This window comes from Patiria miniata, unplaced genomic scaffold (genome assembly GCF_015706575.1).
Source record: "Patiria miniata isolate m_02_andy unplaced genomic scaffold, ASM1570657v1 HiC_scaffold_9, whole genome shotgun sequence".
NCBI lineage: Eukaryota > Metazoa > Echinodermata > Asteroidea > Valvatida > Asterinidae > Patiria > Patiria miniata.
The window spans coordinates 26,084,305-26,097,064 of record NW_024037076.1 but is presented as its reverse complement, the minus strand read 5'-3'; the positions used below and the strand labels follow the sequence as shown (position 1 = coordinate 26,097,064).

The following is a 12,760-nucleotide window of genomic DNA, read 5'->3' as shown; positions in this document are numbered from 1 at the left end:
GGAATGTGTGTCTTGGTGAAATAAAAAGACAAATATAGGCCTAGAGCTACCGGTATTTGTTTAAATTATCTTGGTAATAGTATGCAGTAATACTAATAGAGAGACCATTAATATTACATGATACATCAATATTTCACTGACTAACACATAATATGGGATATGTGCATGTAGGAATACAGCCATATTACAATCTTATGGTGAATACATAAAAATGAAAGCAGTTCAGTGATCAACAGCTACAAGAACCAAAACAAGTGTAATATTTTCCCTGAAGCCTCATCTCATTTGCTTAGGCCAATTTCTAGTCACGCATTGCTCATATGTTTCAACCACAAGGAACACCCCACCATAGGTAAATGCTCCTTTCTGTACCGCAAGATCTCTCTGATCTTACGTCTTAGGGTCGCCAGACTGTGTGCGGGTCAAGTAACTCCGGTGGAAAACCTCACATGCCGAGCGCTATATAGGGTCTAGAGCTAGGGGATCAGTCAGATCCATGAGACCTTTAATCCATCATGAATGTGCATCCCACCATGCGTGCAGCGCGGAAACCAGACCGTGATATCTTACACTTACAGTTACAGCACTGCAATGTTTCTAGTGTATGCAGTTCAGTGTCAATGTTCCCAAATGCAACTTTATATAACATTTCATACTTGTATTTGGGAACAATTCCATCCATGATAACAAATTTACTTACAGTTGAATAAAAATATTGAAAAAAATTTTTCTTTTTAAATTAAGAATCTTGATTCAGTTCCATCTCAGAATCCTTGTTTATAAAAAAGTGCGTGCTAAAATGTCTTTGACGTATACAGATTTAAAAAAAAAACAGATTACAAAAAGGTTAAAACTTTGTCCTGAATAGTTGTTGACAGTTCAAAATGGATTAAAATAAAATGAGGCAATTTATCTGTGTCAACTACCGATACAAAATTTATGAAGTCTTGAAATTCGAATTGAAATGTCACTGATTTAATAAGCGCAGTTTGTGAAATGCCACATGTTTAATGAGAGATTAGATCAGGATTGAAAAGTAGGGTTGGAGACAGAAAATAATAACCAAATATGTCTCATATTCTTAGTGCAATATCTGTATGTGGGTGCTCAAGTACAAAAATAAGTCCAAACATTAAATTCAGAGAAAAACACTGAAACAGTTTTAATCACATGCATAATTCTGCAGTAATTATTTCTCAACAAATTTATATAAAGCATTAAAGACCAACTATCCCAAGCAAGTTTTATCACATGAAATATTGGCTGGTACCTTGTTTTGCTATTAGACATTTTTTTTTAGTGCTTTGGAAAATTTTGTGCCAAGACGCTCTGTAAAATTTATCCCCAAACACTTGTACCAATTTATTTCACTTGTTAGCACTAGTAATCTCAATCTTAAATCTAAACACAGTTGACCAGCCTTACAAGAGAATTCTCATTTACTTCAAAAAATTCAATGGACATCAAGTTGGAAATTCAGCACATTTGTTAGGAAACAAAGGTGCATAATTTATATAAAAAAGGCTCGCCCTGACTAAAAACCATTCCAGGCAAATGAAGCAATATCCCAAAGAAAAGCTCTCTACACCTAAGCATAGTTCACTAGTAATGGATGAATAAATCTCAACACTGATCCTTAGATATTCCAAAAGTCGCAAATATAAAGCTTTTTGATGAAGCTTTTGTATTAATTTATTCATGAGGCATTATGGGCTGTGCTAATGGCAAGGAGCATGTCATGCATTTAATGTGTATTCATTTTAAGTGCTTCTAATGTATTTGATTTCAAAAATCAAGTTTAAAAAAAACCAAATCAAATTTATGCATTGATAGCTCTTACTGTTGATCATTTGCTCAAAATGTAGTTCAACTTTCAAGGCTTCACTTTTAAGCAAAATTTGACGTCTTTACTTTACTCTTTAGTGTTTAAATGCATGTTCAAAGAAATTCAAGGCACAAAATGTCTCAATTTTGTGAGACATGCATTTTCATTCTATTATTTTGACTCCCTGACACTTTCTACGTTAACAACATTTAAATAATAAGGCATCTGAATGCAGAAAGCATTCCTTCCTTTGTGCATAATGTTCGTGAAAGTCTGACACTGTGACAGCTAGGCCTTAATCTGGAGCCTAGACGTATCCGATGTGAAAGCCATATGAATGGGCACACGTCGCCACACATAAGCGGCCACAACAAACTCCACGAACCAAGTCCAACATAAATTATCCTTCATTTGTGCCCCTAATACCGTTATTATCTGAAAATTACAGACTAAATAGGTTTCCAAAGATGTAGAATTACGATACTTGCAAGTTTGTAACACTTCACCTCAAACGAAAGTCAGCTTTTAAGAGCGACAAAAGCGAGTTGAAGTTGGTGTCCCAAGTACTCTGCTTTTTGAGTACAAAGTATTAACGTACAGCCGCGGTGATTGGATTAAAAAATCACTCAGAATTTTAGTAAAATTGTCTTTATTTAGACCAGATAACTGCTATTGTACTAAATTATAAACTTACCAGACGCACAAAGTCAATTGATAATGTCGGTCTCAATAATACCTTTCTAGAAATGTCATTAAATAATTCAATGTGGAATAGCCAATCAGATGTGACGTAAGAAAGAGAACATTCGACCAATCAGGATGAAAGAAAGTACCTGTAGAGCTTTGTCTATGTGTGCACCTGATGCACATGATAATTAATTGAATTTTACACAGGTGTACGCAATTTGCGATGGTCTCAAGCTAGACAATAGTTTGACGGGAAATAAATTGGATTGATCTTTGGTTTAAAAGTGGCAACACCAAAAAATAATAACTTCTCATTTTTAATATTCAAGTTATAGGTATTTTGTAACTTTGATGATTTTACGTTCTAGAGTAGGGCAGTTCAACCAATTTCGACTTCCTTACCAAAAACTTTTGTCGTCATTTGACGACTGAGTCATCCCCTAACCCCATTTTGTTAAGTTTCAGATACAAAGCACGTTTCCTAACATATTTTGTCCGCGCATAGAATTTGTATTTCAAATCTCTTTAACTGCACCACATGCACACCTCAGTTAAGAATGAAAACGGTTTCAAAGAAAAACATAAACGTGTGAAAAGAATCTTGATATTGGGCCCCATATGCCTATAGCTAGCCCCCCAGGCAGATTGCGTGCCCTGGTATTGTTCTGTAAATACTTGCTACCCCTGACTGTTTAATTGCTACAGGAAATTTTAATAACCACTGTCGCAACATCAACAACACTGATACAACAGCGGTGTTTTCCGTCCAAACACAGTTTTAAGAGAGATTCATTTTCACTCATCACAATATGATACTGCCGTCGACTTGCCTTCAGAAACGTAAGACACAGTTCTCTGCACGGAATTTGTTTTGTGTGTTGGAGAAGAGGCTGGGAAATAAACCATGCCGCAAAATCCATCATTTTAAAACTTCATGAGGTTCATATTTATTCAATACGGAACGTATTTAATCACTATGACTGTTACTGTAACATTGTGTTTTCATTTGATACAAAATCTGATAATGTGCAAACGGAATATATAACTGTGATGCGCATGCGCCAATCATTTTTGTTTAAATGAAAACCTTTCTTGAATAACAAAAAGGTTCATTTTCTAATTATCTGATTGTCAGCAAATTCCACGTTCGTAGTTCACTGCTCCTTGTTAGCCGTTACAGACGCATTAAAGTTTAATGGAACAGTAGCATCATGCCTTGATATCCGTATTGCTGGGCTGACTCCGGTGAACGTCGATAGCAAAAGACCGCGAGGATATCGCTGTAGCGAGCCGGCCATTTTGACCTCTACGTGGCTCGCATACGTACGTGCCCTACGTCACAGTGCAGATATTTTGTGGATATTTACTTTGGAAATCAAGTAATTAACGGCATTTTCTGCGGACAAATTCTGTTGATTCGCTTTGATGAGTTCACCACATCGAGCTTCAATTGTAGTGCCCATATTGTGAATAATATTACACGTTTGTTAACTGTTAAGAGGGTCTCGGATTAGTTTATTAAAGTTAAGCAAATTAATAGCATTTATTTAAGAAAGCAATCAGCACCATTATTGTGTCGTGCGTGGACTGTATGCAGAATTAGAATGAAAGATATGGTTTAAGAACGTTCTAACGTTCTTGCTTCTTTCTTTTTTGCAGTAGCAAGTTTTTTGGTTTTTTTTTGTTTTACAGTAGCAAGCTTTCAAATAACGAAGATGGGTGAATTAACCCAAGCCAATAATAAGTATAAGACAAAGTAACACAATTCAGGAATCAATGTTCCGTTTAAAGAGTTGGAAATGTATTATTTAAACATCTTCACGTTGTATCTCCGACGTGACCTTGACAGATCTTGTGATTGTTGCATTTGCCGATTTTTTTTCCAGCTTCCGATTCATTCGCTGACGATTAAGTCGACCGCGACGATCATCCCAAAGCGACCGGGCGACTCGTGCCGTTCGTCCCCCGGTGATTCCAGCCGGTCGCGCTGGGGATAATTACCACAACACGGACCGTGGATTCCGAGAGCCACTCAAGCCCGCGTCTCGCCAACAGAAACCATAATGACGTAACGCGTGCGATTGGTCTCCGTAGATTCGTTAACTGGTTTACCGGCCAATTTCTCGTGGAATTGGACCCCAGAGGAGGGTCGGGAACCATCTCGGGAGTATTGGTATTAGCGCGCGCTCTCTTTGGTAATTGGTAGTGTGGAGCGGCAAATTGAAATTGCTATCTATCGTGCGTGATGCACTCTGGTAGTGATAACGGGCATGTCAATGCGTGAGATAGACACACTTTTGATGATTGTGATGATGATGTAGATGGGAAAATTGAGATGTTGTGTTTGTAAATTTGGATGAGATGGATGAAAGCGGGACAATTGACGAGCAAATATTCGGCTTTGGTGGTGTCTCGAGTCGAGCGTACTAGTGCGCGTTGGGCTTAACTGCATGGTGAGTGGTCCAATGATTGGCAATGGTATAAAAACGGCACGTAAACGTTTTTTTGTAATGTTAACCAAGTGGAGAATTAAGAATCACACTCTGAGGGCGCTTTGTTTCACTCGTAAAGGTTGGGTTGTACTTATTAGCCACGGATGCATGTATACACCAATATGCCATGGAAATATAAATTATAGACCCTATGGGTTATTTTGTGTTTTTCAAAAGGAAAAATCTAAACTTATCAACTTGTTTAAATCTTTTGGCTGATTGTTAGCCTGGGTCTTCCTCAAGTATGTCCAAAATCACAATTCAAGCGATCGGATAGTCCTTTAATTATTTATATTGTAATTAAATCATGATACTTTTCCGTAATTGTTAACAATGATGTCAGTGAATTCATCAGAAAATCATCCAGGGACATGATTAATCCCACTTGAAAAAAAATATACCTCTACGAATAATGTTTCCATTATGATGATGTATAGTTTCACGAAGTTAAAAAGCTTGGAAGGGATGGCAAAGGGAGTTGATCCAACTTTTAATTCAAACCAATTGTTTCCATGAAAAGGAAAAAAAAAGTCCGATTTTAACAATGTCAAACTGGGGTTTTTAAGGTGTTATAATTACAGGGAAAATTAACATAAAAAGTTTGTCTTTCACAGGCGCGTCTTTCTTCTGCTCGTAATGTACCATTTCGAGAAGATTTTCGTGTCAATAATGTGTTCGATTCTTGATCGGTCAAAAAACTACTCCGAGCAAAGATTACATTAAGTTGTGGCGTGATCCTTGGAGGTTGTCTAGTCTTCAACCCAAAGCCCACCGTAGGCGAGAAACTAGTACATGCGGATACCCTTGCCCGTAGGGCCGTGTGGTCTAAATAGCGGTACCCACGACGAGTGTATAGGCAGTACACTCACTATCCTTCATGGCAGCCCCCCAAAGTATCAGCCTAAGCGTTTAAACACACAAAAGGCAATACAAAGAGGAAAACCAATTGATTATAAGCTACTGAAGATAGGGGTAAATTTCATTCTGTCCACACGAGAGGGATGTGTAGAAAGTGTCTATTTAAAAAAAAAACTCAAGTTGTTTAACATCTAATTATATATCGATTGTAGGTAGTGAGACGACCTAAAGCACAGCTCTATTGAGTTGGCGTTGTTATACGGGGGGTAAATAATGCAACCCCTTGTGGTCGTGAGAGCTTTACGCCGTGTGATGAGCGATTGGAACGGTAGGCTGGATTAAGCCACTCGCGGTGCTGGTGAATTACAAGGAATCCATGACACTGTACTCCAAAACCATGGAAGTTCTCAAAAACAAAATAGTCACAAATTCTTACTGGTTTTCATGCCCTGAATTTTCAGAAAAACTCCTCCAGGTATACAAGATGTACAGTTTTAAACATTACACGTGTAGACAGACAGGAGTTTTAAGCTAAGAAGCTCATAAAAGCATTGAAACTATGTGATCTGTAATACATGGTCCAGTGAGTGCAATGTATACTCTTCGATACCGAACACTAATGCATCATTTCCAGGCTGTATCGACTTTCATACGTATCATTTTTCTCTAAATTTCCACAAATACTAGGAATGTATGATTTAAAATCAATAAGCACAACACGAACAAACAGCTATGAAACACGAACAAACAGCTATATGAAACATAATTATCTCAATCGCCACATTCCATAATAGTAATAATCATTTACACTTTCGCCCTGCCGTAAAGACGTGCGATTTAATTTGAATACCAAGGGACCCATAAAGCCACGAGGTTGGATCCACAATGGCTTTCACAGAAATGAGATATCTATCTGTCCAATCGGGACCTTGGTCTTATCTTTGAATCAAACGAGGACGGTGATTGGTGCAACGTGCTGGCAACAACGCGCCGCCATGACAGCGTCGAAACCGAACAGCAATATTACAATTAAGTTGACCAAATAAAAATGAAACAATTGGAAAGAAGTAACTTTTTCACTTGCCTGTTTTGTCATGGAATCGATAAGTCGAACATACAAATCCTGCTCCGTCCTGGCACCTGTCAAATGATATTAAAGAAAAGATGAAATTAGGCACTTAAGTTACTTCTTTCAAGTCATTAATGGCACATGATTCACTTCTTTATTCACGATAACACGCTGCATATTACGCATTGGGTGGTATGTTGGTTATTACTTTAACTCACGACGTTGAGATAGAATAGTTTCAGATTTAAAGCAAGGCAAAAAATATCCATGATTGTTTCGTCTTACAAGCTTTCAGTGAGTAGATCTGAAGGGTCAGAATACTAATCTAGGTAAAAACTGTGAAAGTGTCAGATTTCGTAAGTTTGGAGTATCTATTTCTTCATGAACGTTTTTGATTCAATGTTATACTATTTGAAAAGTACGCATAGGCCTTAATAGATAAAGCAAAGATATTACGATCAGGACTCAGAATATAGGCCAAAAAGAATCGAGCAAGTTAATCATTGGAACGTTCATATATAAACAAATTCAGGCCTTTTTTTCGCAGACACCCTGGGAATTAATTGAATATTTGATTGTTTTTGGTCCTTTCAAGCGTTTGTATCCAAAGCTGCAATCTGCTAATGGTAGTTTGATCTTTCTAATCAGTAGTAATGCGCCTTCCCGCATCAGATATGATAACGAGTTCAGTCAGGCATCAAGTACAATCCAATCTCCCTGGCCTGGCAACTCGCACTCAAGTGCACTTATTAAAATAAGCATATCACATGTACTGCATTATTGCAGTTTTTGTGTTGCTGTGGAGTATTATACGTAGTGGGTCAGCGTACGGTAGGAGCGAGGCCGGCCGGCCGTGAGCGACTCAGGCCCCGCAGGCCATGCGAAAGATTTACGGTCCGGCGAGTGTTTTCCCGGAGCGGTTAACGCCTGTCCGGTATAAAAGAAATAAAAATCGGCAGTTTCTTTCGCTGTTCGAAGTAGGACATAACCAGTATGATGAACGTGTTCAACGTGGAGTGCCCTGAATATGGCTGTATCGGTGTTTGACTAATCCTATTTTAGCGGGAGATGGGGCCCCATTCGCCTCCTAAATTGAATAACAAGCTAGCCACGGTCGGCCAGTGATTAAATTGTCACTATATACGCGCTACATGGTTTAGTCGGGGAAGGGAAATCCCGTACTATGAACGCGGGAAATGAAAGGCCTTGATTTCTCAATTTCTGATTCCTTTCTGCACTCAGGATCATCGAAATATGACGGAGGAACATCCAAGACATCGCACATGACATCATACTGCTGCCAGCATTTCTTGATCTGATTCAATTTTTTCCCCGTAAATTAGTGTATCATCGTCGTTCTAACTGAGTGATGAAGCAACCACATCAAGTAGTTCTTGGATACTTGATGGCTTGATTGTGAGGCTTTGCATTCTAACAGTAATACTGTCTATTTCTTTCAAAACGGTTCACATACTCATTTTTGTCTTTACAAATTCAACAATCTTATTCTGAGTCTAGAATGTTACATTATGTATCATAAATATTTTCTACAGAACAATTCAGTGAATTTTTCCAAGATATTTGCGAGGTAAGTATTCGTTCAGGGATTTAATTTCCGAATTAATAAAATAATTTCTGAATAAAATTAATAATTACATAAACTTACCGTTGTTGTAGAGCAGTTGTAACCTGTAGTGGATTCCATTGTTGGTTTTAGCACTGTCGGGTTCCTGCAAATGAAACCAGGGAATTAGATGAGCATGAACATCGGTGAATCAAGGATTCATGTTTCCAAGCGAGGAAAATTAATTTGGTTGTAAAAGAAATTACACGACGCGCAAGGCAGACAGAGGCAAGAGCATTATCGACATGCCCTGTGGCTTGTGCTCTCAGCTGCCAAATATCGGTGATTATTAGTCGCAAGACGAGACTTCCGATCGAAAGATCGCAAACTCGGCCGACCCGGTAAACCTGGAGTCCTTGGAACGGGAATTTGTTTCCATAATTTTGCAGCGTGCGTCGTCGAGCGGGTCTGCCCGGCCATTACGGCGGGGATCAGGCGGCAAGATGCAGGGACAAAGATGGAAGGAAGATCGTGGTTTGTAACACATGCGACCCTTGTTAGAAACCATGATGATTATCTTTAAAGCGTGGTTTGGACAATATTTGGTAAACACAAATCTGAGGAGAGAAACCAAGGTTTATTTGGATATCGATAAAGAATCTGGAAGAGGAATGGAATTCAGAAATGAGCTTTTGGTTTCGATTGTGTAGCTTGTTGTGTACAGGCAGAGAAACTATGCGTCATGCATGTAAATTGATGAAAGTGAACTACATTGTACCTCATGACTGTGGATTTTTTTTTTTCAGAAATAAAACATGAACTTACCCGCTCTTTCTCGATGAAATCGATGAATTGTGTTCGCTCAATCTCCACCGGTTGTCCGGCCCGATCGTACAGAGCGATGACGAAATGAAAGAAATTACTCTTTCGGAGATTACTGGGCGGTTGTTTCTCGAAGTGCGCCCGAGCCAGCCCACAGGAGCTGAGAGGATAGAGTGGAAAACACACAAGATGGGGAAAAAATGTAGTGATCGACACAGCAAGACACAGACATACACGCTGGGGAGAAAGTGCGGAAGGGGAAATTACCGCGAGTTAGTGACCTAAGTCGGGGGTCTTACCTGCCTGGGTCCCAAGGACCTGGCAACGGGTCGCCTGGGTAAATTTGTTTTCCCTTCGGTAATCGGTTTGCGATGTTGCACGGGATCATCGCGAGTACTGCACGGGCGAGCACGCACGCTGCAACACGCGCTGTGAGACTACTACTGAAGCTACGTGCTTGTCACCGCTGCGTGCATTGACAAACTGAAGGGGGGACACAGTGACAGTAAAATCTATTTTTCCTCTAGATGCACAGCATCCCAGGAGTAACCAACAGGAGTGATAAGATTAAGAAAGAAAGGTGATGAGATTTAGAAGAAAAGAGATAAAGTGTCCAGGGAGAGAGAGAGCTGTGAGTTTACCTGGACCCTTGTTCCACCATGCTCGGCTGCATCCAACTTCGTATGGATCCTACTTGAGCCGTCCCCGAGGGTTCTTCCTTGAGGTTTGTTGTGCCTCTTGTGAGGGAGTCTTGGATTCCAAACATGAACGACCACTTGGAGGTGTACCGTAGCCAGGCAGAAACGCAGCCAGGGAAGGACCCAGTGGTCTCGACCGGCGCTTGGGTGGCGAGATGCTGGTGTTAAGGAGTAACACACACGATGTTTGGCCTACTGGTGGAGGTACGAGGGGGAATTCGGAGGGGAGAAAGGGGCAAAGTATCCAGGGATGATGTGGAGTAATAAGCCCGTATAGACCGGGTCAATAGTGGACGGTGTGAGGGCGCGTGCCTCGCTGTGCGAGAGACTCAAAGACCAAAGCTTCAAGCTAACACTCCAAAGGGGTTGAATGACTTCAGTACTTGACAGTGCACGCCAGAGTTCACATCAGCATCAGAGTGGGACACCCAGGCTTATCATCATTCGTCCGGCAAGTGGGGAATGGTTGTGGTAAGTGAGAATCTTACAGGATCGTGACTGGAAACTGGCACGTCTTACAAGCATCCCCCTAGTCGTAGTGTCTGATCGCTCCAAACTATCGCACAGGTGTCATGTACTAAGGTGTGGGTTTGGTCTGAGAGGAAGGGTGTGCACTGTTGAACTTGTTACCACCACCGACTGCATATGTACACTGACCGAGAAAATATATATTTATATTAATACAATGTTGATGGTTTGATAGTGCACGACCCAATGTGAATGGAACAGATAACAGTCATCGGAGAAAATTCAAGCGTCCGTGCAATGTGTCACGACTGTGCGCCTATTATGCGTTGGTTTGGCCACGTGAGTAACCCCACACAACGTGTGTATACATACAACACACTGCACACTGTGTGTATACACGTAGGGACACCTTCAAGTCACAGGGCCTGGATTCAGTTAGCAGCGACGGGCAAGCTGACTTCTGGTGGGGGGTTTGGGGTTTTCTCTTGAGGATCCCTTTTGTTCCCATCGAGTGCTGGTTGTTGAGCGTACGTACGCACCGCCCTCCCCCCGGACTTGAATCCCCGTAGGCCGCTAGCTCCGATCCCGCGTGGAAACCATGACAGCGAATCAGCGTACTAAGCCACGCCTACTCATATCCAAATATGGCAAGATGGTATGCATGGAATGCCCGCTGTGACCAATAGGAGGCGTCAATCTGCACCGCTTGTGTTTTTATTCTGATCAATTTCACTCGAAATATCATCAAGTCGGTGTCTTGGCTGTGGTGGGATGATGACACAAGGTTTGCGCCGCTCGGTGGCTACGGTCGAGCGCCAGGGATCATCCCGACTACTTCACGCCTACTTTGCATAATTGAGCCAGTCTTGAATAGTAAATAAACATTTGTTGATAAACAAACAGAATCTGTCCGCCGTCGTCCGACCGCAAGCAAGATGAGGTCCATGCACTATGCACCCTGAAACAAAACAAGACCGCGGAAATGTTGACTAGAACCACTCCTCATGAGAGCGAATTTACTCGACACGCACGAGACCATGTATGAACACATTTTTACACATCTTGTGCGGAGTATGATACCATACACCCAAGCATGTTTGTAATGGCAAACAGCGTGCGGTTGTTCCCACATTTCATACCTCCATGTTCCCACATAGTGCGCACTGCCGTATTACATATCCATGTCATTCGTGTGATTTGAACAATTGGTGTTATGAGTATATCCTATATATAGATTTAACCAAATCCACAGGTGTAGGCCCAAGTAGAGAATTCGTAACAAGTGATCTAGTGGTTCTTGATATCAAATATTTATTCCTCGTGTGAAACACTATATTGGTAAGAGATTTTAAATAGCTCTGACGTTTGAATCGATTTTATCAGGGAAATAATAGATGAAACACGTTACAGCACGTGTGTTGTTTTGACATTCAAACTAACCGTATTGTGGCAAACATTAATATTCTTTTAGAAATCTAAGATAAGCCTCCATTGTCATGGAAATTAATTCAACTTCTGCCCAATTGATGCATGTTTCCGTAAAATCAAGCCGTAGAGAATTGGTAAAAATGGGATGATCTTATAATTGAAAGCGAGTGATTGAGTGGGCGACTATAAAAGATATCAAAAATCGATCATTATCTATATTCCAAATTAAAACGCATTGTGCACTCCTGACGCAAATCTAGAATTTTATTTGCGGAAAATCGTGTTAATTCAGAAACGCTCATAGCTTCAACTTCAAGTATATATGTCTGAAAACTACAGCAAGACTTTTTCAGCGTAGATCTTTGATATATCTTCAAGAGGTCCCACTCTCAGAGAATATAAATAAACAATCCTTCCCACAGATCAAACCAAATCAAATAAAACCAAAAGCGAGCGCATTTCTGTTCTCGTGGACAGTTTAAAAGATCCAAAGATTTATCTTTATTATATGACCCGTTCAAGCAATCACTTGACAGTTTTACATATTTTGCGGACAAAGGGTCGAGAATTGTTCATCTTTCATCGGGGTGTTTTGCCGAGCGGCACCGCTTGATGATGATGGTTGCTTTGGGCCGCGGACTCCACGAGATGATTTCTTAGCGATGACAAGCGATGCGCAGCGGGAACCTCACGGGGTGCAATACCCGCGACGCACGCTTGGCGTGCCGTACCGTGTACCCTCTGACATTACCACGGATCCTGGATATCGGTGTTATCGCTCAAAGAGACCCCAGATCTGGGCCACACTTCAAAGTTTCAATCACCAACATACCGAGTCGAAAGGGTGAG

General features: G+C 40.7%; 1 protein-coding gene across 1 annotated transcript; it reads right to left on the bottom strand.

The window, feature by feature from the left end:
- Window positions 1-4,406: 4,406 nt before the first annotated feature.
- On the bottom strand, window positions 4,407-11,264 carry LOC119720978 (transcription factor COE3-like). The gene is made up of 5 exons (XM_038190843.1): window positions 9,959-11,264; window positions 9,321-9,477; window positions 8,598-8,661; window positions 6,947-7,002; window positions 4,407-4,499 (listed from the first exon to the last, which is right to left on the bottom strand). Exons 1-5 carry the CDS (start codon window positions 10,081-10,083, stop codon window positions 4,407-4,409), a joined length of 495 nt encoding a protein of 164 aa, XP_038046771.1. The 5' UTR covers window positions 10,084-11,264.
- Between the last annotated feature and the right edge of the window lie 1,496 nt (window positions 11,265-12,760).

Excerpts from the sequence above, each read along its gene's own strand:
- LOC119720978 (XM_038190843.1), bottom strand. The coding sequence starts at position 10,083 with ATGTTTGGAATCCAAGACTCCCTCACAAGAGGCACAACAAACCTCAAG. Across the intron at positions 9,478-9,958 it reads ATGGTGGAACAAGGGTCCAG|CTCCTGTGGGCTGGCTCGGG; the intron begins GTAAACTCACAG and ends CTATCCTCTCAG. Across the intron at positions 8,662-9,320 it reads ATTTCATCGAGAAAGAGCGG|GAACCCGACAGTGCTAAAAC; the intron begins GTAAGTTCATGT and ends TTTCATTTGCAG.